Source organism: Pyrenophora tritici-repentis, chromosome 5 (genome assembly GCF_003171515.1).
Source record: "Pyrenophora tritici-repentis strain M4 chromosome 5, whole genome shotgun sequence".
NCBI lineage: Eukaryota > Fungi > Ascomycota > Dothideomycetes > Pleosporales > Pleosporaceae > Pyrenophora > Pyrenophora tritici-repentis.
The window spans coordinates 2,409,744-2,437,476 of NC_089394.1; the positions used below are offsets into that span (position 1 = coordinate 2,409,744).

The following is a 27,733-nucleotide window of genomic DNA, read 5'->3' on the forward strand; positions in this document are numbered from 1 at the left end:
GATGCTAGGGTTATTACCAAATGAGCGCAGGAGCTACAGAGGCTGCAGGGGTATCCGTGGATATGCTACGGGTAGACGTGATGTGTGCGCTTTGTTGTCAAATTGTGATGCTAGTAGCGCAGTCTGGACCTTCACTAAACATGCCCGATGATGAATTATGTGACAAACAAGGTAGAAAAGCAAAGTTTGGTTGAGGCCGACTAATGTGTACTAAGCATGTCTGAAGTGTACCATATTCGCGCGGTGTGAAAGTCGGAGATGCGGGACGGAAGAGGCCGGGAGGTAGCGGAGTGAGGGACATGTCACGTTTCAATGTAACAAAAGAACGAGTGGTTGTGGCGGACCTTGTTTGTTTGAGGCCCAGGGGGGCAGAACAAGCACGTGGTGGCAGGTTGACAGGCAGATCTCAGGGATAGGCGCCGCATGAGACAGTCTTTGCCACGCAACCTGTTGTTGGTGTCGCAGGCTACCGAATTCGATGACGTTTGGTGATGTTCCAAGTTTGTGTTTCAACGCTTGCGGATGAGCCGAAGCCCCACCTGAAGATGACTATGAACATCACCACAGCCGATGCGCAATGCAAGCAGGTGAAGGAGTGCTTGTAGGGGTGGTTGCAAGAGCGGTCTTATAAAAGGACCGAGCCGCATCTCCTTTTCGACATGATGAAGGCCAGGAACAGGCTAGCGCTGAAGCTAGAGATGCACCAATCTGGTGTAATGTAAGGTGTTTCAGAATGGGGCAGGGGCATGGCGTTCGGGGAAAGAGCGACCAAGGAGGACCCCCAAAATAATTCAAACTCCTGCCTGGCTCCCAGACGACATCTCATCCACGACGTGACCCCGCCCCGACGTACACGCGCATTGCTATTCACTTGTCCGTCTTGCCCGTCTCGGCCACATCACCGTGACTCGCATGTTCCCCCATAGACCCGCGCCCGACCTCCGCACCGCCGCCGGTGCCTCAGCCGCTCCTTCGTCGACAAACGACCAGATAACGCATGCGACGCCTGTAATCCTCCGCTGGACGACACGCGCGATTCTCCATCTTTATTTCATCACCGCAGCAACACGTCTCACGCTTACCGCATCCCTACGACTTGAACTGGCCATCGATTGCGCAAACCTGCTTGGCCATTGTTTGACGACCGAAGAACGACAGACGGTGAAAGTGCGGAGGGGGATGAGCTAGGATGACGCGACCTCATATAATCAGAGCAGGTACGCACATGGGCAAAAAGGCGCGATTTGGCGTGCACTGGCTAATTGGGGAGGATAGACACGATCGATCTACAGGACAAGACGTCGCCCACCGCCCAGGACCATTCTCAGCAGCCACAGCACCCGGCACCTCTTGGAATAGGCCCAGCCGCGCCTCATCAACAGGCCGCTATTCGACATGTAGAGGAAGAGCGCCATTCCGAAGAGGCGCGTCTGCACGACGCCTGGAGCGATGCTGGCACGACGCTGCAAGACGACCCCGGCTCCGATGACGAGCGCACGGTTGTGAACAATTCCAATGGTCAGAGGGGCGCCGGTCAAGATGATCAGGCTGTCAAGCTAAACGGGGGTACTTCTGGCGACAGTGACGATGCGGACATGCAGGACGCCGATGAGGAGGACATGGACGATGACATGATGGACAAAATATCGAGCTCGCCCTCGATAGACGATGGTGGGTATCCCTTACCTTCCTACCCTGCCTTCTGGCCGGCAAGACAAGAGTCCTTGACTCCGCAGTCTTCGCCGATAACAGTCGCTTCTTCTTCTTCCCCCTTCACGAACACACCCCTTCATTTCCCTATTTCTGTCGCATACGCTCGAAGACCACTCAGCGTCCCAGCGTGCGAGACATCCCCCTTGCCCAAGAATCGGCCAACGTCGATTCCCATCCCATTTCGATTCACGCCAGCAAAGTACATAGAGTCAACGGAGCATCATCGTGGTGAGTATACCTGGACAAGGACCACCGATGGACCGGACAACGCGAATGTGGATATCACAGTGGGTGTGAGCCCAAGGACTGCACATTTGAGGGTGGTCGAACGCCGCATACAGGCGATGAGAGAGGACTCGCAAGCGTCCATACTCTCTGAACTTGATGAGGAGCACTTGAGGAGTGTGTTGAGACCGATCAGCCGTACCTTACTGGACAAATCGGACGATCCGTTTCTGGAGCCCATCTCGAGCCCCTCTCGAAGAGCGAATGATACCTCTTCACCAAAGGCAGCATGCTTCGAAGACGAAGAAGATGGTTGGACTACCGACACTGACGCCGATTCCTGGGACGAAGACCTAGACCAAGACAACGATGATGCACCCGATGACGTTTCCTTTTCTGAAGACTCCAGATTTATCGACTCAGGTTGGGGAGGCGAATGCTTACGAGAAACAGAGGATATCGACTTCGAATTCGTCTACGCCCTACACACTTTTGTCGCGACCGTCGAGGGTCAAGCAAACGCAACAAAAGGCGACACGATGGTATTACTTGATGACAGTAACAGCTACTGGTGGCTGGTACGAGTCGTCAAGGACAATAGCATTGGTGAGTATCTGTGGTCTATTTTTGAGCCTCGCTAACCAAATTTGTAGGTTACCTGCCCGCAGAACACATCGAAACGCCCACAGAACGGCTAGCGCGTCTCAACAAGCACAGAAACATCGATCTTTCAGCGACGATGCTCGGCGATACAGCAGAGAAATCCAAGAACCCACTTAAGAAGGCTATGCGACGGAGGAATGCGAAGACAGTACAGTTCGCACCGCCTACATATGTCGAAGCTTCAGACTACGACTATTCATCGGATGAGGGTGAAGGCGAGCTTTTTGGTGGCCCGGAGCCCAAGCAACAGCAAGCAGCCGCACAAAACGACGAAGCTGCCCAGGAAGGCGACCTACAGGTACAACCGCTCAAGGTTAACGGCGGAAAGAAGGATGCCAACGGCCAAATCGATGGCGATGTACGAAGCTCAAGCGAAGACTCTGCCAAACGAGGAGAAGACCAACAAAGAGGAAGTGAAGATGCGGTTGACCGGCCATTGGATCCCAAAGTATCACGTAATGGTACGGTTCGAAACACAGACTCGTTCTTTAAGGACGAAAATACCGAAACACGCAAAATCACACTCACCCCTAATATCCTCCGCGACGACTCGAATCCAGCAGCGGGAGGCAATCGCGAGCGCGGGGCCAGTCTTGAGAGTTTGGAGAAGAATGGATTTGCAGATAAAGTCAAAGATGATAAGAGGAAGAAAGAGAAGAAGTCGGGAATGCTCAGTGGGCTCTTCAAGCGCAAGGACAAGAAGGGCAAGGGTGCGCAGGGTTCCATAGATGATGACATTGAGAAGCCAGATGAGGCTGATCGTAGCTCGCCACAGTCGAAACCATCGGATGAGTCCTTGGAGCGGCCATCGGCTGAGCAGACGACAACTACGGCATCGGCGCCCGCCAGGCAATCAAGTAAGGGCAAGCTGCACAAGAATCAGCGTAGCCGGGACGATTCTCCACAAAAGACCAAGGGTATCTTGAAGACCGAAAGCCCGACCGAGATGACTGCAGAGTCGGAAATTCAGCCGGATGACAACCAGCCTGCTGCCCAACAAACCACATCGTCTGTGCGTCTGGTATCACCAGAGCAGGGTGACACAGTCAAACCATCCGTAGAAGAGCAGTCGGCAGTATCTAGTCCAGCATCCAATGCTGGGGCTTCGAGGAATCCGTTTACGAACATGATGAAGCCCCAACAAGAAGGGGAAGTCAAGCGGGAAAAAGTACACAAGGCAAAGCAGCGTATGCAGCTCGATGACTTCGACTCGGATGAGAGCAGCGATCCTTTTGCGGATCCTGACGCTCAGAGTAAGCCGGCCAAGACCGAGGCATCCGAAAAACCCGGGCGCCTTTCAGAATCGCCAGTCCATGTCTCTGCAGCAGATGCGCAACCATCGCAGAAAGAGAATACAACGGATAGAGACAAAGAGTCGGACGTTCACCATGTTCCCGGTCTGTCGACCGATAGCTCCAGCCAAGAGACAAGCTCGCCAATATCAACGCCAACACCCGACGACAGCCCTATGAAAACCATCCCAGAGGACACAACAATTTCCAAATTTTACTCTGAAACCCCTTCAACTACACATACTACCATGAATCCACCCGGCCCCCCACCTTCCGGACCCGCGCCCATGCCCTCAAAGGATCGCGAACCCTCACCACCCGTCTCCTCCGAAAGTACAATGCTACCCGCATGGTCTGACGCCTCCCTTCGCGCCTACCTGGACGACGGCAGCGAAATTCGGGACATGTTGGTTGTCATCAACGATACCACCGGCGTCGTACCCGTGGGTCCCGACCACCCTTGGATGAAGGACTACCTCGCCGAGGAAACGAAAACTATGCAAGGCTTGAGCGGTGAGCTGGACCGGTTGCTCAACGGGCTAATGGAAAAATCAATGAGGAGGGCGGGGAGCGGCGCGAGTAAAGCCAGTACGCGTAGTGCGAATGGTAACTTGACCGCAGGGAGGTTTTGATAAGAGTACCGGTTGCAGTTGCGAATACGGCTTTTATACTATTGGTTGGTGGTTTCGTTCGAGCATTGCTTTTTTCCTGTTTCTATTGTTCGTATACCCCTAGGGACCTTTTGTGCTCTTTTTATTTCCTCGTTGATGGGACAACCTTGAACTGGCGTCTTCTGGGATATCGTGTGGGATGTCATTATGTGGGATGAAATCTTGGGATGTTTGTTGTTTTCCCCTTCTTTTCGTAGCTGGGCTTTTTTATCTTCTGATCCCCTCCAGCTTCTGCTTTGTTATATTCGACTTCTAAGCCTTGTCGTTCTGCTGGTTCGAAGTTTCGTGCTGCTGCTGCTTTGCACGCTTGTTCAGTTGAACCATGTTGGCGTATCTTTCGATATCCCCAATAACTCTCGCTGTCGATCTCTCGCTCTCCTTTTTTCTTCCTCTCTCTTCATATCGTTTGCCTCGGCTGGGCTGGTAATAGACATTTTCATAAGCAAAATTGTCTCTAATACCCCTGTAAATTTTGAGTTCTCTCATCGCAGCTCTCTCGTTCGTTACCACAGCGCTCGCTAAACCTGCTCTCATTGTCGTTCGTGGTAGTGGTAGTATTTCTAGTCTCTGTACGGTGGGTGGCGGGCGTTTGTTTGTCTGTACTAGCTATGTAGCTGAAGTTTTATGGAGTTGTGCACCTCCCTGTGGGAGGCAGTATCGTGCTGTATGACTTGGTTGTGTGCTTGATGTGTGATTTGCGATACCACAGTACAGGTACGATGGTGTGCTGAAGTGCTAGACACGGGCGATGTAGACGTCCTGGTTTGTCGCGGGGCCATGCACTAGACCCGAATGGGATGGAGCGAGCCCATATATAAACCCCTTCTTTCTCGCTCATGCCTTCCCTCCTCTTCTTCCACATCTCCATCATATCACCAAAAACACCTTGTCCAAAACACATGTATTCATTCGCCATACCTATTCTTTCCAAACTTTACCGATCACGAGCTATGTCAGTTCCTCATCTTTACTCAAAACATTTCCTAAACTACCTTGTACGAGAATAAAATTCTACAATGTCATATCATGCTGCTGCCTTCCTGGCATCCCTTCTCCCAGAATTCCTCAAAACCCAATATGCCTAGATGATGGTTGGGGTGCGCTGCCTGCCTGCACTAAAGACTTAGAAATAAGAAACATGCTAACGCATGGCTCTTGTGTGGTTCCACTCTTGAATTGATAATTGCGGAAAAGATATGGCATTTGTGCGTGTTTGACTTGAGAACAAAATCATGCGCAGCGAATGATATGTTGGGGAGTCTTCTGGACTAACTGCGTTAGTGCCGACAGTGGAATGATGATATAAAAGATCTCTGCACCCAGCTGTTCTTCTTCACTTTCTTCCTCACTTGATTTCTGCAAGTATTAAAAATTCCTTCACAGCAGAAATATGTGTTCTTCCGCCTTTTCACTTTCTAAAAGCCTTCAACACTCACATGGATAATCTTTTCCCCTGCTACTCTTGCACATGAAAAGGTCAGAAGATGATACTTATGAGAGATATGGACGTTGCCTGGTTTCTTTAAAACAAAGAAGCGGGCGCTAATGAGCGGGATGTCTGCGTGAGAAGTCTTTGAAACTTATTATTTTGCGGCTTCTGCTGCGTTTGGAGTTGCACATTAAACATGAGTTTAAGAAGTGGATGTGTTTTTCCCCTGTTTTTTTTTTGGGTTGCAAACAGGCAAGTGTGTGCCAGTGATCGGAATGGTCTGGTCTGACTTGGTCTTGGTCTGGTCTAGACCGCCAAGACTTGGTCTGGTCTGGCGATTTTTTGAGACCGTGGTCGGACCGGTCTAGATGATCGGACCGGTCCGGCTATAAATAGGTCCACGTGACTAGATCTTAGACTAATCTAGCCAGAAAATTTAGCACAATATGAGTCATTAAGATCAAGGTAAGTCTTCTACTTACATAGAACAATCAAGTCCTTAACAACCTACTTATATACTATTGTTATGGAGCCTTCAACACCAACCTCACCGTCCCCATCGAATATTATAAGACTAGATTTAACGTCTCTTACTCCATCTCCTATCCCCACGTCATCACCCACCCCTATACTATCACCCACTCCTATTCAATATCACGAATCTCCAGATGAGTTCGTGCAGGGCGGTATCACGTACGTGAAACGTGCAATAATTGCAAGGAAGGATTTCCGTCAAGGTACATCACACATCTGGAAGTACGGACTCCAATACATTCGAGATAGCGATAAGAAAGAGGTGTATTACTGCCATGAGTGCAGGGTTGGGAAGAGCAAGCAAGAGTTGTTTGTCATCAATGGCACTTCTAGGATCCGGAATCACCTGGAACAGAAGCACCAGATTGATCCCCAGAGTGGCATCAAGCGAAAGGGTTCTGTACGGAAGTCTATAATCGACCAGCAAAAGGATGGGGCTGCTTCCAGCATCTTTTTCTGGAAGGAGTCAGTAGAGAAGTTTAAAGAGCTTCTAATTCGTTGGATTGTGTACTGCCATATCGCCTTCTTTCAATTAGAGAACCAGTACTTTCGTGAACTACTCCTCTTTTTAAATCCGGCACTACTCAACCACCTCCCGAAGGCTGCGAAGACTATCCGAAGCTGGGTAATGAATGCATTCATATCGAAGAAGCAACAGCTTAGGGAGGACCTACACCATTCACGGAGTAGGATCTCTATCTCCTTTGATCTCTGGACTTCACCAAACCCTTACGCTATCCTAGGCGTCGTCGCTATGTGGATTGATACTACCGGCATGCGACGTGTTACCGCTTTAGGTATGCGACGTATATACGGCGAACATACTGGAGAGAATCTTGGATCGGTGGTCCTTGAATTGCTGGAAGAATACGACATTAGCGGAGATCAGATTGGATACTTTATGCTGGATAATGCCTCGGCAAATGATACCGCTGTTGAGTTTATACTCAAGGATCTCTGCCCATGGATGAAGTCAAAACAACGTCGTCATCGCCGGCTGCGTTGCTTGGGCCATGTCATCAACCTCTGTTGCCAGGCGTTCCTTATGGGGCGAAACTGTGAGAAGTATCTTGCGAAGCTGGAGAAGCATCATCAACGTGGCGACTATACGAAGGTGGAAGAGCTCTGGAAGAAGTTCGGATGTTTGGGTCGTCTTCACAACCTGGTGCGATACATCAGGCTTACTCCACAACGGCGTGAGGAGTTTGCTACAATTATTATCGGCGGAGATCTTTCGCAATTCGACGGGCTTGAGCTTATCCAGAACAACTCGACCCGCTGGAACTCATGGTTTTATTCGATTACACGTGCATTAAATGTTCGAGAACGTTTAGAGCTCTTCTCGGCTCGTCATGTACCTGGAAAGGGCTCCGTAGGGATCGCGAACTTTAAGCTTGATGGACAGCACTGGTTTGAGCTTGAAAAGATTGAACTCGCTCTCAAAGACTTCTATGCTGCAACTTTGCTTTCTGAAGGTAAGAAGACGTCACTTGCGGACTGGTTTTCAACTTTGGACTGCCTTCTCCGGGAGATAAGCGAGACGAAGGATCACTACCACGACATCCACACTGAGGACGATAACAACTTTACATGGAAGTACCTTCAAGGCTGCGCTGATGCTGCTTGGTTAAAGTGCGTTGAGTACTATAACAATCAGCAGCTGAATTGGCAAAATCGATTCCCTGAAGATACTGACCTTCCACCGGCATATTATGCGGCTCAAATCCTTGATCCATATCGCAAGTGGGGATGGTTCAGGCAAGAGTGGGTTCTTCATGGCGACGAAGAGAAGAAGAGGTGGTTTGAAAACGCACAATTAGCGGTGAAGCATCTCTGGGAGACAGAGTATAAGGGAAGGTACCCTGTCGAGATGCTGCCACCACCAGCCAGGAAGGAGAGAGATCCTGACCCAGCATTTGATCGCCAGCGGGAACATAAGCGCATTCGAATAGACGCTCCAGTTTCTACAACTGATTTGTATGAACAATACATCTCTACTGACCGGCTTCATAACGAAGAGGCAGGTTGCAATGAGGCTATTGCGTACTGGCTATCTCGCTACGACTCCCAACGAGATCTCGCTCGCTTCGCTCTAGACATGTTTGCGATCTCGCCTATGTCGGATGAATGCGAACGTCTTTTTAGTAGCGCGAAGCTTACTATCGTCGATCGCCGTGGTAGGCTGAAGGCAGATATTATAGAAGCGTGCGAGTGTCTCCGGGCCTGGTATGGAAAGCCCCAAGCTGAGGGGAACAGCGATATCGAGGATAGTGAGAACGAAGACGACTAGATTGACAGTCAGTAGTAAAACACATTTCCTCGGCTTCCTTCTTTGCTTCAGCCTCATTCTTGGCGGTCTTGTTGGTCGGACCGGTCTGGTCGGACCGGTCCTTATGTAAGCACCTGGTCTGGTCTGGTCTGTACCCTCAGACCAGACCAGACCAGACCATTCCGATCACTGGACGCAGCGTTGATAGCCATGGGTCTGTTGATGAGGACTTTTGTGGTATTGAGAACATCTCTACACTACGCAAATTACATCAACTATGTGTCTGGCTGCGCAACTCAAGTATACATGCAGCAGAGTGGGATCGCAAGGTAGGCCTCCGCTTAGGGATTGACAATCAGACTCGGTGGTCTTCATGGTACTCAGTTATGGATCGGGCTATTAAGAAGATGGCTGCAATTAAGGTCTTTATGCACGATAACGAGAAACACCTTAACGAGATCCGTCTTACTTCTGACGACTGGGATATACTACAAAAAGCACATACATTTTTACAACCATTTGCATCAGCAACGCTATACGCGGAGGGAGATAAATCGTCTATCTCTCAATCTCTTTTGATTATGGACTCTCTTTTAGTCCACTATGAGCAGCAAAAGGTAAGCATTAACGTGTTATCCGAACTTTAAGTCTTCGGTTAACAGCTTTATAGATACATTACTCTAAAGATGAAAATGAGGACCTTCGCATGGTTCGATCGATCGAGATGGGCTGGTTCGTACTTGAGAAGTACTACAACATGACTGATCAGGTTCCGGTGTACGCTTCCGCTATTCTTCTAAATCCCGCAAGTAGAGCAGCATATCTCAAGAAGAACTGGCCAGCCGAATGGTACGAACCAGCTATTAACGCTGCTCAAAACTTTTGGGTGAATGAGTTTAAGGACGCTTTGCCTTTAGCTAGCCCTACAGCTTCTCAACAAATGGCTCCTCCTTTAAAGCAACGCGGTGCCGTTCTCGATCAGATTCTACAACAGATGTCAGTTGCGGCGGCAGATCAATCAAACAGCGACGATCTTAAAATTTTCGCAGAAAGTCCAGTAATACAAATCGACTGTAGCCCTCTTGAATGGTGGTGCCGATCGGAGCAACGGCAGCGCTACCCTAGGCTAAGCAACATGGCTATCTCTATTCTTTCTATCGCTGCAGAGTCGTCCGAGCCAGAGAGAACATTCTCAGGTGCAAGAAGAACCTGTTCATGGGATCGGTCGAGGCTCACTTGCGACAACATTGAGAAGATCGAGTGCATTGGCAGTTGGCTTAGGGAAGGCCACATAAAACCGTGTTCTCTCAACGGAATGGGTCTACCAATGGAACCAGAGCAAGATGACGAAGCAGAGATGATAAGGGATGAGGTAGAGGAGATTCTAGAATGGACATAACCCGGTCTTGGCATGATGTATCTTATATCGTTTTTATATCGTTTATATCGTTAAACGCTTTAACGTTATAAGGATTTTTTGTTGCCATTCAGGACTACCCTTCTTGGAATCGGCCCGATGCTTCTTGGCCGAATGTTCTACAACCTTCACTTTCACTCCTTTGCCGTCATGTGCTTACGCACATCTCATGTATATAACCTTGTGTATCTACTCCGTAGGACAATCAACGCAGTTCTCATATGCAGTTGTTGACGTCTTGTCTACTGCGATAGTTATGAGCCCGGATACGTGCTACTGCACCCTTCTTCAATAACTGCTGTTCACTTGTCTTTCCTCAAGCGTATTCTATTGTTTGTTTGATTGTCGAATACCTTGTTGAACGTCTTTTGCTGCCACCGTATTGCTTGTCGCAATGGCTGCAACCGAATCGTCTAGTCTTGTGACCAAGACTACCGTCATTCTTGAGAAGCCATCTGATTGGCAAGAATGGCTGTTTCTTAGGCGGGATAAAGCTACTCTTAATGGTATATGGGAGTACTGCAATCCCGACATGTCGCAACATGAGCTGAAGAAGCTTATTGAACCTGTGCGACCGACGCCTGCTACTGTAGCAGAAGGAGTAACGCTTCGCTCACAGCTTACTCATGAACAACGACTCGACTACCAGGACCTGCTAGACGCCTGGGAATACGACCAAAAGACCTATCTGCACCGGCAGAAGGCACTGAATGAATTGACATCGGAGATTGCGCAGACAACTGCACGAAGCAATCTATATCTACTCGAAGGCAAATCAACGGCCTACGAACGACTGAAGGCTCTTAAGGAGCACCTTTCGCCGAACACTGCAAGACGATCACGCGAGCTTGTAGTCAAGTACAGGGACTTGCAAGCAACACGGCGAGGCCGAGCGGTTGAAGGATGGCTGGACGATTGGATCAAGATCACCGACCAGATGAGAACGCTTAATCTACCGGACGTAAATGGTTCTCGGAGCCAGGAAGACTTCCTCATTGCCGTCAAACCACTCGATGACGCATGGGCAACAATGACGCTCACTGATCTCCTTGCTAAGGACGAAGCAGGAACACCAGTTCCATCTCTACGAGATTACGTGTCGAAATTTCGAACATTCCACAGTCGTACAAGCCCTAGAGCAGCAGGAATAGGGACATTTTCAGCTACGTTAGGAATGGCTGATACAAACGGAGGTCACAAGCAAAGAAAGCCGAAGTGCTTTTGTGGCGAGTACCATTTGTTTATTGAGTGCAAATATTGCAACCCGAAACTACGAGAAGATGGCTGGCAAGGCGACAAGGATATCTTTGAAGCAAAAGAAAGGGCAAAGAAGCATCCAAAGCTAAAAGACTACATTCTTCAAGCAGAGAAGGGACAAGGACCTTCTAAGAAAAGACCGGAGATGACTAGCTCGAAGAACGGTACTGCATCTTCTTCAACTTCGACTCCGACTCCTATTCGCTTTGACGACGATCAACTAGCCACGAGTCCTATTCAGACAAACGCCTTAATACAGACTTTCAATACTGCAACGACTAAAGTACCACACCTTATGAACCGATGGGTGTTGGATCCTGGATCGAACGCACATGTTTGCAACACTAGACAATTTGGCTGGTCCTTTGTAAGGAAAGCTAAACCTGGAGAAGTGATCTATGCTGGTGGCCAGGTTGTTCAGATCGCTGAATGGGGCACTGTTGTACTCAATGTACGAACACCATCTGGCAAGGCACCTATTAAGCTCACTCACGTTGCATTGGTAGAAGGGTTCTTTGCCAATGTTCTTGGTCTATCGCGCTGTCGACCGCTAGGAATCCATTTCGATTCAGGACGCGACTTGCTCTACCAGAACAACCCGAGCAATGTGGTCGCAATGCTGGAGTACAGCAATGGGCACTGGCTTATCGATGCTGAGGAGAATGACCGACCCGAGCTAAGTACGTTATCAACATTTGCTGCTCGGTTTCAGCCCCAAAGAACATCTCAGAAACCAAGACCAGCGATCGTTGCTACGGCCAACGAAGCGCATCAGTTGTGGGGACATGCGAGCAAGCAGGCAATTGATCATCTGCCTGAAAGCGTTACAGGTTTTGAACTTGTTGGAGACAACAAAGCGCCGAAATGGAAGGACTGCGATGTGTGTATCCAGTCGAAAATGACGCAACAAATCTCTCGAAGGACCCCTGAAGATACGAATACAACGCCTTTCTATCGCGTTGGCATTGATCTGGTTCAATTACTTCCTCAAGGAGAAGCTTGTTACAATGGTGACAAGTATGCCTTTCACGCGATCTGCCATTCGATTAAGTGGCATGAAGTCACAACGATACCAAACCGACAAAAGAGCACCCTTGTGAATGTGATTAAGGCTCTAATTGCAAAGATTCAACGACAATTCGAATACACTGTGGTTGTATTTCGTATCGACAGCGAGCCTGGTTACCGCGAGCTATTGTACGATGTCTGCAAAGAGCTTGGTATCAAGATTGAAGCGCGAGCCGCTGATACTCCTGCGCAAAATCCAAATGCTGAAAGAGCTGGAAGAGTCATAGTCGAACGTGGAAGAGCATTGAGAATCTCATCAGGACTTCCAAAGGAATTAGCAAACGAGCTTGTTATCACTGCCGCTATGTTGCTTAACATCACGCCAACAGAGAGCCTCGATTGGGAGACGCCTTACCAAAGAGTGTTTGGTAGAAAACCATCAGTAGCGCATATGGCTCCAATTGGATGTCGTGCTCACGTGCTCGACAGAAAGGTCAAGCGTGGAGACAAGCTTGAATCCCGAACGATGATTGGATATTTGGTTGGTTACGATTCGACAAACATCTTCCGTATCTGGATACCATCTAAGGGACGTGTTATACGAACACGCGATGTGGTCTTTGCACGACAGCACCTCATGAAGAACGACGATGAGCCTGAGAAGCTCTCAGAAGAAGCTGAGCGATTAATTGAGGTCTTGGATATACCCACACCTCAAGCGCTCATAGACATTGAGGACCTTCTGTCTCCATTACAGAAACAGACTTATGAGGAAAACAACTCTTTAACCCAGAATGACCGAAACGATGCTGAAACAGCAACCGAGAAAGATATTCAGTTCGAACTAGGGAATCTAGACAAGGAATTCGATAATTCTGCAACACCAGAATCTACGATTAGGGTCAGACATCCCGATGATAGCCCTACAACACCAGAATCAATGGTTTCCCGTCGACAAAACGTACCAGGCGGTTGGGGAGATCAATACCAAGACTACGTGCCAGACCGATACCAGAACAACGCTCCAAGCAGTGATCGGAATGGTCTGGTCTGGTCTGGTCTGAGGGTACAGACCAGACCAGACCAGGTGCTTACATAAGGACCGGTCCGACCAGACCGGTCCGACCAACAAGACCGCCAAGAATGAGGCTGAAGCAAAGAAGGAAGCCGAGGAAATGTGTTTTACTACTGACTGTCAATCTAGTCGTCTTCGTTCTCACTATCCTCGATATCGCTGTTCCCCTCAGCTTGGGGCTTTCCATACCAGGCCCGGAGACACTCGCACGCTTCTATAATATCTGCCTTCAGCCTACCACGGCGATCGACGATAGTAAGCTTCGCGCTACTAAAAAGACGTTCGCATTCATCCGACATAGGCGAGATCGCAAACATGTCTAGAGCGAAGCGAGCGAGATCTCGTTGGGAGTCGTAGCGAGATAGCCAGTACGCAATAGCCTCATTGCAACCTGCCTCTTCGTTATGAAGCCGGTCAGTAGAGATGTATTGTTCATACAAATCAGTTGTAGAAACTGGAGCGTCTATTCGAATGCGCTTATGTTCCCGCTGGCGATCAAATGCTGGGTCAGGATCTCTCTCCTTCCTGGCTGGTGGTGGCAGCATCTCGACAGGGTACCTTCCCTTATACTCTGTCTCCCAGAGATGCTTCACCGCTAATTGTGCGTTTTCAAACCACCTCTTCTTCTCTTCGTCGCCATGAAGAACCCACTCTTGCCTGAACCATCCCCACTTGCGATATGGATCAAGGATTTGAGCCGCATAATATGCCGGTGGAAGGTCAGTATCTTCAGGGAATCGATTTTGCCAATTCAGCTGCTGATTGTTATAGTACTCAACGCACTTTAACCAAGCAGCATCAGCGCAGCCTTGAAGGTACTTCCATGTAAAGTTGTTATCGTCCTCAGTGTGGATGTCGTGGTAGTGATCCTTCGTCTCGCTTATCTCCCGGAGAAGGCAGTCCAAAGTTGAAAACCAGTCCGCAAGTGACGTCTTCTTACCTTCAGAAAGCAAAGTTGCAGCATAGAAGTCTTTGAGAGCGAGTTCAATCTTTTCAAGCTCAAACCAGTGCTGTCCATCAAGCTTAAAGTTCGCGATCCCTACGGAGCCCTTTCCAGGTACATGACGAGCCGAGAAGAGCTCTAAACGTTCTCGAACATTTAATGCACGTGTAATCGAATAAAACCATGAGTTCCAGCGGGTCGAGTTGTTCTGGATAAGCTCAAGCCCGTCGAATTGCGAAAGATCTCCGCCGATAATAATTGTAGCAAACTCCTCACGCCGTTGTGGAGTAAGCCTGATGTATCGCACCAGGTTGTGAAGACGACCCAAACATCCGAACTTCTTCCAGAGCTCTTCCACCTTCGTATAGTCGCCACGTTGATGATGCTTCTCCAGCTTCGCAAGATACTTCTCACAGTTTCGCCCCATAAGGAACGCCTGGCAACAGAGGTTGATGACATGGCCCAAGCAACGCAGCCGGCGATGACGACGTTGTTTTGACTTCATCCATGGGCAGAGATCCTTGAGTATAAACTCAACAGCGGTATCATTTGCCGAGGCATTATCCAGCATAAAGTATCCAATCTGATCTCCGCTAATGTCGTATTCTTCCAGCAATTCAAGGACCACCGATCCAAGATTCTCTCCAGTATGTTCGCCGTATATACGTCGCATACCTAAAGCGGTAACACGTCGCATGCCGGTAGTATCAATCCACATAGCGACGACGCCTAGGATAGCGTAAGGGTTTGGTGAAGTCCAGAGATCAAAGGAGATAGAGATCCTACTCCGTGAATGGTGTAGGTCCTCCCTAAGCTGTTGCTTCTTCGATATGAATGCATTCATTACCCAGCTTCGGATAGTCTTCGCAGCCTTCGGGAGGTGGTTGAGTAGTGCCGGATTTAAAAAGAGGAGTAGTTCACGAAAGTACTGGTTCTCTAATTGAAAGAAGGCGATATGGCAGTACACAATCCAACGAATTAGAAGCTCTTTAAACTTCTCTACTGACTCCTTCCAGAAAAAGATGCTGGAAGCAGCCCCATCCTTTTGCTGGTCGATTATAGACTTCCGTACAGAACCCTTTCGCTTGATGCCACTCTGGGGATCAATCTGGTGCTTCTGTTCCAGGTGATTCCGGATCCTAGAAGTGCCATTGATGACAAACAACTCTTGCTTGCTCTTCCCAACCCTGCACTCATGGCAGTAATACACCTCTTTCTTATCGCTATCTCGAATGTATTGGAGTCCGTACTTCCAGATGTGTGATGTACCTTGACGGAAATCCTTCCTTGCAATTATTGCACGTTTCACGTACGTGATACCGCCCTGCACGAACTCATCTGGAGATTCGTGATATTGAATAGGAGTGGGTGATAGTATAGGGGTGGGTGATGACGTGGGGATAGGAGATGGAGTAAGAGACGTTAAATCTAGTCTTATAATATTCGATGGGGACGGTGAGGTTGGTGTTGAAGGCTCCATAACAATAGTATATAAGTAGGTTGTTAAGGACTTGATTGTTCTATGTAAGTAGAAGACTTACCTTGATCTTAATGACTCATATTGTGCTAAATTTTCTGGCTAGATTAGTCTAAGATCTAGTCACGTGGACCTATTTATAGCCGGACCGGTCCGATCATCTAGACCGGTCCGACCACGGTCTCAAAAAATCGCCAGACCAGACCAAGTCTTGGCGGTCTAGACCAGACCAAGACCAAGTCAGACCAGACCATTCCGATCACTGGCTGCGTCTTCGGCGAGACAACCTTTGTCTCTGTGAGGTTTGTGGAACAGCTTGGGCTTGGGCTCTAGGGTTTCTCTGTCGAGAAGTAAGAACGCTTGAAAACTCTGCGAGAAGCTCTTCCCCCATAACATCCGTTACGGCGTCGAGAGCAGCGGTAAGAGCCTCCTTAGAGGATGCAAGCAGGAATGCCTGCAAGGATAAATTGATAATATGACCGATACATCGGATACGGCGCTCTTTAGCAGTAAATTTAACCTTGTTAATATTAGCACCATCGCGTAACTTAAGCAGCGAAGGCCGATTTTTATATTAAAAGCCATGCTTACGTTGTGCTTAGTTCGAAGGAGGGTTTCAAGATGCTCCAAACAGGTATCGTTAGATGTTGCGTTATCACCCGTATGCCAGCCAACTCTAGACTGTATCCCATATTCCTCGAGGGTTTGAAGAAGTAAGTGTGCTTGCTGTTCTCCAGAGTGGCTGTAACGACATTCTGGCAGTCCTAAAAGAGCCTTCTGAAGCTTATATTCGTGATCGACCCACTGTGCGCATACAGCAAGGAGAGATGAACGGAACGGTGATGTCCAGAGATCTGTTGATATGTGGATAGGACTCACAGCCGTCGATAAGCTGCCTTTAATTACATGGCCTTTATAAAGCTGATAATTCGAGGCGATAAGACGTACGGCTGTACGTCGACTTGTGATAAGCTGGTCTTCAATAAATGGATTGCAAGCAAGCGCTAGATCCCTCATTTCAGACCATTCGATTGATGAAAAGGCTATTCGACGTCGAGTCAGAAGACCGACAAGCGCATCGCGATACCCTTGTTCATTGAAGGCGTTGCGGATAATTGTCTGATCAGAGACAGTCCTAAACACTGAAGTGATAGCTGGTTGCGACGACGAAGAAGAAGTTTGCGAGGGCTGAGAAGACTCTGACGTTGTATGATATGCTAGAACATGGTGGATAGAGTTTACTCGGTGACTGCTAAACCATGAGCGACAGCGTTTGCACACATACTGCTTTTTCAAACGCTGGCGCTTTGCATTGCTGGTGTTACAGACAGTTTCGGTTCGTATAACAGCGTCAAAGTGTGGCGGCGTTGCGGGTCTTCGCGACGGTGGCGTTGATATCGCACTTGCTGACAAGGTATTCGATGACATAACGATAATAGATGCTATAGATAATGGATTTGTTGAGATTTCAGGTTAGTGGGGAGTGGTTGCAGAGTTTTTGAGATGCAAAGGTGGGGTGCTTGGCGCCAAGCCTCTTATAGCGTTTTTAAATCGTTCACGCGTTTAAGGATTTTCTTAAACGCGTGAACAGTTTAAGCTGTTAAAGCGTTTTAAAACGTTTTAAGCTAAAACGTTTTACGCAAACGCGTTAAGCTGCCCATGTATGGGCACCTGGTCTCTCTTATTGGCTGTTGGGAATCGAACCTGCGGTAGATAAGGCAGCTGGTTGCTGCATGCACGAGCTTGGATTACACGGCTGACTAAGCCGTGTGGTCCGAGCTCTAGCTGCTGCCTTACTGCCGACCTCCCTCCACCTCCATAGAACAACAAGAACAATCACAATCATTTCAACTCGTTGCAACGAAGGTGATTCCGATACCTTAGCCGTATCAACACTGATCAGTGGTTGCTACACCACAGATCGGCTAGATATCTGACAAGGAGACCCATCAGCTCTTTTGCTGTGTAGTCTTGGCCAAGAAGCGACTCCTCCTACCTCACAGTAGCAAGGAGTGCGAAGTACAGCACCGCCCGCAGAGACTACCTATCAAGGTAGCGCTTTCGCCGACAGTTCTGAAGGAGATCTTGAACGAAAAGATCTGCGTCAACCACGCACAAAAACAACTGACAACGCCTGCAACTAACAGCAAACAATCGACTGACTTCAGCACCATGGCACCATACAAGAGCGTCAAGTACCGATCGTGGTACTCCGAGATGCACAAGAGTGAGTATGTCAACGCGGAACTCGACCCGACCGACACAGTCATAAACACCGACAAACTGAACACTGTCGTCCTCGATTGGGTCGTCCAAGTTGAAGACGATGGACAGTTCGACCTCTTCATCCTCCAGGAGTTCCAAAAGTCCTTCGAGGATTGGACTCAAGATATCATAAGTGCGGTCGACGTGCGGCTCCGGAAAGCAGTCAAGGAATTGCTCCGACACCGAGGGATTTACATCCAGATCAACAGTCGTGACACAGTAATAACGCAACTGTACAACCTCCTCCATCTCTCGTCGTGCCCGATATGGCCTGACGACGAGCTTGAGCTTATGCGACTCGTCGACGGTTTCAAGTGTCGACAGCTCACAAACAGCAACTACAGTTACCCTAACCCTCCGCAGCCACCAACAGGATACCCACAAGCACAGTACTCACCGTCGCCAGCTCAACTCAACGTGACAGCACTCACAAACCTCGCGAAGCTGTACAATAACAACGATAAGTTCAGTGGTGACAAGTATGACGTGCTCAGTCACAAACTGGTCATCTTTCGAGAGCTTTGCGCCAAAGTCGGCATTCAACCTGGCCAAACTGACCGCTACAAGCTAGCCATCTCCACTATGCTTACTGGCAAAGCGTCAACTTACTACTACCAATCTATCGCTCCACTTGACCTTGGATACGAAGACATCATCGCGAAACTGGGCGCCTACTTCCACACTACCGAGAACTACCAGTTGTTCTTGAACGAATGGCGCACCATTATGCTAAAGGACGTCATCGCAAGTAATCCTGACAAGACAATTGCGCAATGCCTTGACTTGCTCATCGACAAGCTCCACAAGCTGTACCAAGCGATGGCTCAGCAGAATGGACTCAGCGAGTCAAGCCTCACCGGACAACTTGTGTCAGCATGCCAGGGTGTCGAAGCCTGCAGCGCAGTCCTGATCCGACCTGCGTCGACCTTTGAAGCAGTCGCTTCAGAGCTCCGCAACGCCGTCGGTAACTGGCAACGCTGTCACCCGCATGCTCGAACGCAGTTCAACTATGACAATGAACAGACAGACGATGACATCTTCTACACAAACCGACGATACAACCGAAACGACGAACCTCGCGACAGACCCCGAGGCTATGGCACCGGTCGCTTCAACCGCGGACCGACGCTGTCACGACCGCGATACCCTCCCCGCCGCTCGCACGATAAAAAGTGCTATGTGTGCGGCAAACAAGGATGCTGGTCAACGCGACATTCACACGAGGAGCGCAATGAGTCGCACCAACGCTTCAAGACTTATGTCCAAAACCACGATCTCGATGACGACTACGACGTGTTCCTCGCCGGATTCGAAGGCATCGAGCTTCATGACGAGGCAGAGGACGACGACGGCAACCGCGTTGATGACCTCGATGCGTACTTCCAACATGAACAATTCAACACCGCTGCTTGCGGAACCATCGACGGGCAAGCGCTCACCATCAACCTCAACGACGCCGCGGCGACCCACGCGATCACTGGGATCGACCCATACGCGTCGGAGACTGCAAAGGAGGCACCCCACATGTTCACCTTCGATCACCGATATGGTGCTCACTGTTTCCAAGGCATCATGCCCGACACCGGCGCGGCCGGAGTCTCCACTGCAGGAAAGACCCAGGTCATGGCACTGCAACGCCTCCAGCCATCGGCCACGATCAATGAGTCCACGGCAGGTCGCCACCGAATTCGATTTGGAGATAACCCAGAGTGTCTCTCACTTGGCGAGGTGAAGGTCAAAACCCCGCTCGGCGTTATACTTTTTGCGGTGATGCCGACCAACACGCCTTTCTTGCTGTGCCTTGCAGACATGGACCGCCACGGGATCTACCTCAACAATGTTGACAACGTGCTTGTACACGAGTCACGGGAGTACCCCATTGTGCGCAAATGGGGACACCCATGGCTCCTGCTCGACGACCAAGAGACCGCGACGCACTACCTCACCGAGGTAGAGCTTGCGCAACTCCATCGGCGCTTTGGTCATCCAGCTGCGGGACGACTCTACAAGGTCCTCGCGAGAGCAGGTTATGACGAAGTCGATGCGGCGACCATCGAAAAGATCAACAAGTTCTGTCACCAATGTCAGATTACTGGCAAGGCGCCAGGACGATTTCGGTTTACCCTCCGCGACGATATCAACTTCAACTATCGACTTATCGTCGACGTGATGTACATTAATCAGAGGCCAGTACTTCATGCTATTGACGAAGCAACTGCCTTCCAAGCAGCGCGCTTTCTCACCGACATGAAAGCAAGCACAACATGGGACACACTCCGCGCCATGTGGATCGATATGTACGTTGGTCCGCCTGATGTCATAGCCACCGACGCTGGCAAGAACTTTGCGAGCGAGGAGTTTGTCAACAATGCAAAGACAATGGCCATCGAGGTTGACGAGGTGCCTGTCGAGGCGCATAACTCCATCGGCAAGGTGGAGCGGTACCATGCGGCCATCCGCCGTGCCTTCGAAGTCATCTCCGCCGACATAGACAGCGACACGTCATCTGAACACCTCCTCCAGATGGCTGTGAAAGCCGTCAACGACACTGCTGGTCCAGATGGCCTTGTGCCTACTCTCCTCGTCTTTGGCACCTACCCCCGCCTATCCAAGACATCGCCGCCATCACCATCCATCAGCGCGCGCGCGAAAGCGATAAAGAACGCGATGGCGGAGGTCCGCAAGATCAAAGCAAAACGCCAGGTGAACGACGCACTTGCGACACGCAACGGACCGAACGTCATTGAAACGCTTCAGCTCCCGATCCAGAGCAGCGTAAAGGTTTGGCGCGAGAACCGCGGTTGGACTGGTCCCCATACCCTCATCGCCATGAACGACGACCTAACCGCCGCGATTGTCGACGTCGACGGCAGGCAGGCGACATTTCGAGTCACATCGGTGCAGCCATACCACCGCAACAACTCCACCGTTATCCCGCGCGACGACGACGACAACGACAATTGCGGGGATGCGGACGATGACGAGTTTATCCCAGAGACAGAAGTTCCACCTCCACGAAAGCGCGGTCGCCCCAAAGGCTCCAAAAACAAGCCAAAACCAGCTCCCATCGAGACCAACGACGTCAACCTCACGCAACGCGAGGAGGACGACTTAGTGCTGTCCAGGAAGCTGCGTGCCACTGGCAAGATCACAACCCTAGGCGAACCATTCGAACTATCCACCAAGGCAGAGATTGACGCGCTGATCACTCGCGGAGTGTTCCGCTTCGAGGAGTATGACCCTCAGCGCCATGGTGGCATCCGCGTCTTTAAGTCACGGATTGTCAACGAGGTCAAAGGCAAAACTACCACTAAGCCGTACGAGAAATCGCGCCTCGTTGTTCAGGGTTATGCCGATGATGGAAAACGGATTGTGCTCACACAAAGCCCGACGATCCAGCGCGCCAGTCAGCGCATTATTATCGCGCTTGCACCCTCACTGCTTCAAATGGGCATGACGCTATGGCTTCGAGATATCACGCAGGCGTACACGCAAGCCGATGACCATCTCCAGCGCACGATCATCGCGGATCTTCCCACGCAACTCCGCAATGTCTACCCCAAAGGCACCATCATGGTGGTCGTGAAGCCGCTGTACGGCATCGCCGAGGCAGGAGCGTACTGGTGGTCAACCTACTTCAAACACCATACCACGACACTCGGGATGGAAACATCAACCTATGACCCGTGCCTCTTAATCACCAAGCCAACGGCGTTAGGCTTTGGTATTGTCGGCATGCAAACTGATGACACGCTCGGTCTGTCCGATGACGTGTTTGCCAATAAGGAGAGCAAGGAGCTGCGCTTCAGCGCCAAAGAGAAGCAGTTTCTTACTACTAACAACCCTATCGACTTTAACGGGTGCGTCGTTAGTCTCACAACAGACGGCGTGATCACACTACGCCAAAAGAAACAAGGTGAGAAACTGGAGATCGCAACTGACAAGAAGACGTACATTCAACAACGCGCACGTGGCGCTTACATCGCGACAATCTGTCAACCCGAAGCAAGCTTCGACCTCGCCGCTGCTGCGCAAGCGAGTGAGCCTACAAAAGAAGAAATATCCAAGTTAAACAAACGCATCGAATGGCAAAAGAAGAACCTCTGCCATGGGTTGACCTACGTACCTCTGGACATACGCAACCTCAAGCTGTTTACCCTAGTCGACGCGTCCTTTGCCAACAACAAGGATATGAGCTCCCAGATGGGATTCGTCATCGTACTCGGCAATGAAGTTACCTCAAGCGACACAAACTTCGGGATACGTGGCAACATCGTCCACTGGTCCTCAGTCAAATGCAAGCGGATCACCAGGAGCGTCCTCGCCTCCGAGATCTACGCGATGGCGCACGGCGTAGATATCGCAGTCGCGATCGGCGGCACCATTGATATGGTCATGGAACGACTCAACTTACCTAAGGTCCCCATCGTGGTATGCACCGACTCGCGATCGCTATACGATTGCCTTGTCAAGCTCGGCACCACCAAGGAGAAACGCCTTATGATTGACATCATGGCAATGCGCGAAGCCTACGAGCGCAGCGAACTCATGGATATCAGATGGATCGACGGTCGCGACAACCCAGCAGACTCTATGACAAAGGCAGGTTGCAACGCCGCGATAGAGAATCTCATCAACTCTAACGAGCTCAACCTCCGAGTGCAAGGGTGGGTCAACCGTGATCGCAACACCAAGCCCACGACCGAGAGCACCGAGCTCAGCAACCTTGAAGGCACCAAGTAGTCAACGGGCACGTGTGCGCGATAACGAAGGACACAAGAGGAGGACATAAGGGCATACAGGAAGGCGTATAGCGCTAGCCGAGATAGGCAACTAGCTACATTTCGGCAGCAGGATATTATTACAGATTTGGAGGATTTGGGGACGGATCTGATCTCCCGGCACAAAAAGAAAAGATAGTCAGTGTTGGGAATCGAACCTGCGGTAGATAAGGCAGCTGGTTGCTGCATGCACGAGCTTGGATTACACGGCTGACTAAGCCGTGTGGTCCGAGCTCTAGCTGCTGCCTTACTGCCGACCTCCCTCCACCTCCATAGAACAACAAGAACAATCACAATCATTTCAACTCGTTGCAACGAAGGTGATTCCGATACCTTAGCCGTATCAACATTGGCTATTTAGACAAATCTTCCTTGTCCAGGTTTCTTCCCCTTTCTTTATTCCTTCCACTCAAATTGAAATCATGAAATACCTCCGGTATGACTGAATACTCAAAAAACAAACGGAACCGTCAGATGGCCGTCTGTTCTGTTGCTCTGGCAAGCATAAACATTATATCTAATATTTATCGTGGTGTGCCTTTCGCTGAACTTTTTATCGTTCCCTGAAATTTGAGAAAAAGGAAAAAAATTGTAAAAATTCCCTGCAAAATACGTGGATGTGGCTTCTGGTCGCTTCTACTAGGCCATACTTAGACTCGCCGATTCTTCCAACATCTTTAATCTCTTCTTCCTTACCATGTTTAAATTGCACAGGAGTCAATTCAAAAAAGCAGGAATCAGGAGTGGCATGGCGACTCTTTTTCTCTGCTTTCAAAACTACTGAAAATGCACTTCACTATAGTTACCCCTATAGCTTTCTATTCCCCTTTTCATCGAAATAAAAAGCATGTGGTTCTCTTTAATGACTGCTTCTGAAGTCCGTTTACAAGCCAGAAATGACGATACCTCTTCTCCGCTTCTCTAGCATATTTAAACTCGATGGTTCTATACCGGTATGCCTCTATCTCTCTTCCACTCTGTTATGGAACCTTAAACTAAAGAGATTGAATTCCAATGTATGTGGACTGTTCCCACATGTAATTGCATTTTATCTCAAAAAGTACCATAAAACCGACATGTTGCTGGACTTCCTCCTTATTATCTTTTACCAATCACAACCTCCTGCTCCCTCTGCTTTCAAACCCATGGATTGAAGTCAAAATATGACAGCGCTAGATATATCACTCTCGCTCTTCCACTCTTTCCTAAAACTCCAAACCAAAGATACTGAAGTCCGATACTATGTGGGCAGTTTCCCCACATACTTGCAGCATTCCTGAATCAGTCACTTCCGCATTGAATGTCGGTGGACCACCTTCTTCCTGCTTCTTCTTACCTTCTATCCTTCTACTGAAACTCTTCTCTGTATTTTCCAAAACACACGAGCCGTGAGGACATGTCTTCTGCTCTCCTTTTTAAAAATATGCAAGTCAAAAATAACATGTTCCGTACGTCTAGTAAAAACTTAAATACACCTATCTGTTCTATATGAACTTGTGAATCACCGAAAGAAGTATTTCAAAAGGCGGAGAAGCAGATCGAATGGGGGGGGGGGGAACTTGTGCCAGCACTTCCACACTAAAAAAACCAATACAAACTGCATCATGCCGTCCCGTGTTCTCTTCCTCTTTTTCCTCCTATTGAAAATGCGATGCAATAAAAGCTCTAAATCCTAAACCATACTCTCCATGATCAGCGATCTTGTAGAAATGCCCATAACAACATCGTATGTCGCTGCTCTGCCTCCTCTCTCCCAACTTCAAAACTGTCAGTATCCCTCTGTGGATTCTCCGGAGAACCTCAAATCGATATATACTTTGTATGGCCTATAATCTAAAACATCAACACCAATGACGCATGCCTTCCCGGCACCGAGTGTCATTCACATTTTTTTCCACGCGCGCTGTTTTCCTGCTCAAAGTAAATACGCTGCATGTATATGTTCCGAGAATGGAACTTTGTGAAAGGGAAATAGCTTCTAAAAGCTTACAGAGAGCTATTGAATGTGCGGGTTTGGGAAGTTTTTGATGAAATATACATGCCTTGGCGCTATGTTTCTGAGGCTATGGGGGACGTCCGATCTTGGATCAGGGCCGAGCTGTAGCTGTAATTGTTTCTACTTTATTCTTCGTTTAGGAGCGAAAGTTCTTGGTCCCATGTGGGTGAGTACAATGGTACTCGAGAGCACAACGACTATGTTTTCGATTCACGAGAAAACTGAGTGTAAAACATGGCAACATGCCATTACCTCTATCTTTACAAACAAAAAATGCCACAACTCACGCTCCCGTCATCTCCATCTTCACGGCAACCTCCTTCTCCTCTACATCCTCATCCTCTACGCCCCCAATCCCTAAGCCCCTCGCAATTCCTGCCAGCCTTCTCTTCTCCTCCTGCGCCGTCGTATCCCCAAACACGGCATCCATCTCCTCGAGACTCCTGCCTCTTGTCTCCGGCACAAGAAACCACGTAAACACCGCCGCGATAGCAGCAAATCCCGCAAAGAAAATATACGTTCCAAACCCGATCTTTTCCAGCATATCCGGTGTAACCAAGCCGATGATAAAATTGCACATCCACGTCGATGAGGTAGTTAGGGACATTGCTTTTGAGCGGTTGCCGAGGTTGTAAATTTCAGATGGCAGCACCCAGCCGATGGGCGCCCAGGAGTAGGAGAAGTTGACGTCGTAGATGTAGATGAAAGCTATGCCGGTCCAGCCCGCGGAGGGGTGAGAGCGCAGTGTGTCGCCGTAGGCGCCGATTATGCCGCCGACAATTAAAAGAGAGATGCAGGTTCCGACGGCGCCGCTGAGCAGAAGGGGGCGCCGACCGATCTTGTCGATCAGGAAGAGGGCGGGGAGCGTAGAGAGGGTGTTCACTAGATCGAGATATTAGCAGATACTCTGACACAGATACTTTTCCAAGGCTCTGAGTATGCTGATTGAGGTTTCTAATGCATGAAAAATCTCAGGTTTGGTTTTGGGTTATACCATTGAGGTTTTACATACCGATCCCGTAGACACCTGTTGCAAGCAACCCCGTCGTCTTTCCTGATAGACCCAATTGAGCAAAGATCGTCGGAGCATAGTAGATAATCGCATTGCATCCGATAAATTGTTGCATAAACATGGTAATACAGCCGATGGCAGTACGTTTAAATGATGGCCATGTCGAGAAGAGTGTACCGTAACCAGCAATGTAGAGCGAGGCACCATTCTTTCCAGGGAACTTTTCTGCGTTGTACGAGGCCTCAAACATGACCTCTGCTTTGATAGCGAGGTACTCCTTCTGAACCAGCTCGTCGTCTGGGCTGGTGCGGCGGACACGCGCCAGTGCTCGGATGCCGTCTTCTTCGTTGTCGCGCATGCAGTAGTACCGAGGTGATTCGGGAAAGAACAGCATACCAATGCCAAGGACAAGGCCAGGAAATATCTGTAGTGCAAAGGGAACGCGCCAGGAAGCGTCGCTTTGGCCGGTGCAGCCGTTCGGACCGATATCTTTGTATGGGTCGAAAGTTGGTTCGGACGGTTTACCTCCGGTGTAAGGGATGTCGGGCGCACAACGTGTACCTCCGATATATTGCGTACCAAATTCGAGCCAGTAGGAAACCAGGATACCGAGGGTGATGGAAAGTTGTTGTAGAACGACTAGAGTGCCTCTGATACCGGCGGTGGATACTTCGCTCATGTACATGGGCACGATCATCGTTAGCATACCAACTGAGAAACCTGCGATTGCTCGGCCTGTTGAATTCTGTAGTCAGTATGATACAACCCACGAAATTGTGAGAATAACATACCAGCAAAAGCCATGCTGATATTGACGGCTCCAGCTTGGAGTGCGGAGCCAATGGTGAAGATAACAACAGCTATCATAATGGATCCTTTGCGACCAAAACGATCGGCTACTGGGCCGTTGACTAGAGAGCCAAACCAAGCAGCCAGTAGCAACGTTGAAACGAACCAACCCTTGAAGGAGCTGTCTAGGTAGATCCTAGGGAAGGCGGCGGCAAATGACTCCATGGTCAGCACGCCTGAGACTACTCCTTGATCATAACCGAAGAGGAAACCACCGAGTGATGCAAACTACACAATATTAGTCGAGAAAAATATGGCAAGAATTGAAGTTGACTTACAGCCGATAAACCGAGAAGATAAGGATTTTGACGCAGCTCTTTATAAACGCTCTTCTTCTCGCCAACCCCAAGGCCAGCAGCTTCTGTTACCGAAGCCATATTCGCAAGGCCGTTACTCAAAGTACAAAAAATCCAATACTAGCCAGAGACGAGATGAAGATCAAGCAAGTTACGAGACGAACATGTCAAGCTTTATACGATTATTCAGCCAAATACAACTGGAGAGATCATAAGTTATCTCGAGTCAGAAAAACTTCGGAGCGCTATCGGCCGACTCCACAACATTCCCCATACCTGCAACATTAGCCTGGTTCCTGTGTGGGTTACAACAACTTTTCCCCGCATGATGTATGGCAGAGTTGCCTGATTCAGATAGTAGAACGGGGGTAGTTGAACATGACTTATGCTCGGACCACTGTCGTCCGACCAACCCCACAATATCATTCTTGTTTCTACGTAAGGCTGCACGTAACGTGTGCGACGACATTTGTAGCCGTCCTGTGTTACTGCTCCTTTCCGTGCGGCTTGTATGCTTGTCGTGTCTTGTTCCATAGGAGCCCAATTCCATTGCCGTCCCGA

At 49.4% G+C, this 27,733-nt stretch overlaps 9 protein-coding genes across 9 annotated transcripts; 7 read left to right on the forward strand and 2 right to left on the reverse strand.

The window, feature by feature from the left end:
• Positions 1-1,189: 1,189 nt before the first annotated feature.
• PtrM4_109070 (Ehrlichia-rpt multi-domain protein) lies at positions 1,190-4,525 on the forward strand (the record flags this gene model as incomplete). Its single annotated transcript, XM_066107818.1, has 3 exons — positions 1,190-1,217; positions 1,276-2,544; positions 2,592-4,525. 3 exons carry the CDS (start codon positions 1,190-1,192, stop codon positions 4,523-4,525), a joined length of 3,231 nt encoding a protein of 1,076 aa, XP_065962267.1.
• Positions 4,526-6,519: 1,994 nt separating this feature from the next.
• On the forward strand, positions 6,520-8,817 carry PtrM4_109080 (uncharacterized protein; the record flags this gene model as incomplete). Its single annotated transcript, XM_066107819.1, has 1 exon — positions 6,520-8,817. The coding sequence occupies one exon, from the start codon at positions 6,520-6,522 to the stop codon at positions 8,815-8,817; it is 2,298 nt and encodes a 765-aa protein (XP_065962268.1).
• A 365-nt stretch (positions 8,818-9,182) lies between these two features.
• Positions 9,183-10,195, forward strand: PtrM4_109090 (uncharacterized protein; the record flags this gene model as incomplete). The annotated part of the gene is made up of 2 exons (XM_066107820.1): positions 9,183-9,413; positions 9,467-10,195. The coding sequence occupies 2 exons, from the start codon at positions 9,183-9,185 to the stop codon at positions 10,193-10,195; spliced, it is 960 nt and encodes a 319-aa protein (XP_065962269.1).
• A 412-nt stretch (positions 10,196-10,607) lies between these two features.
• PtrM4_109100 (uncharacterized protein) lies at positions 10,608-11,364 on the forward strand (the record flags this gene model as incomplete). The annotated part of the gene is made up of 2 exons (XM_066107821.1): positions 10,608-11,213; positions 11,281-11,364. 2 exons carry the CDS (start codon positions 10,608-10,610, stop codon positions 11,362-11,364), a joined length of 690 nt encoding a protein of 229 aa, XP_065962270.1.
• Positions 11,365-11,765: 401 nt separating this feature from the next.
• On the forward strand, positions 11,766-13,542 carry PtrM4_109110 (uncharacterized protein; the record flags this gene model as incomplete). Its single annotated transcript, XM_066107822.1, has 3 exons — positions 11,766-12,150; positions 12,214-13,379; positions 13,447-13,542. 3 exons carry the CDS (start codon positions 11,766-11,768, stop codon positions 13,540-13,542), a joined length of 1,647 nt encoding a protein of 548 aa, XP_065962271.1.
• A 136-nt stretch (positions 13,543-13,678) lies between these two features.
• Positions 13,679-15,976, reverse strand: PtrM4_109120 (uncharacterized protein; the record flags this gene model as incomplete). Its single annotated transcript, XM_066107823.1, has 1 exon — positions 13,679-15,976. One exon carries the CDS (start codon positions 15,974-15,976, stop codon positions 13,679-13,681), a length of 2,298 nt encoding a protein of 765 aa, XP_065962272.1.
• Positions 15,977-18,145: 2,169 nt separating this feature from the next.
• PtrM4_109130 (uncharacterized protein) lies at positions 18,146-20,985 on the forward strand (the record flags this gene model as incomplete). Its single annotated transcript, XM_066107824.1, has 2 exons — positions 18,146-20,792; positions 20,852-20,985. 2 exons carry the CDS (start codon positions 18,146-18,148, stop codon positions 20,983-20,985), a joined length of 2,781 nt encoding a protein of 926 aa, XP_065962273.1.
• A 700-nt stretch (positions 20,986-21,685) lies between these two features.
• On the forward strand, positions 21,686-22,981 carry PtrM4_109140 (uncharacterized protein; the record flags this gene model as incomplete). The annotated part of the gene is made up of 1 exon (XM_066107825.1): positions 21,686-22,981. The coding sequence occupies one exon, from the start codon at positions 21,686-21,688 to the stop codon at positions 22,979-22,981; it is 1,296 nt and encodes a 431-aa protein (XP_065962274.1).
• Positions 22,982-25,910: 2,929 nt separating this feature from the next.
• On the reverse strand, positions 25,911-27,253 carry PtrM4_109150 (uncharacterized protein; the record flags this gene model as incomplete). The annotated part of the gene is made up of 4 exons (XM_066107826.1): positions 25,911-25,969; positions 26,028-26,762; positions 26,819-27,104; positions 27,155-27,253. 4 exons carry the CDS (start codon positions 27,251-27,253, stop codon positions 25,911-25,913), a joined length of 1,179 nt encoding a protein of 392 aa, XP_065962275.1.
• Between the last annotated feature and the right edge of the window lie 480 nt (positions 27,254-27,733).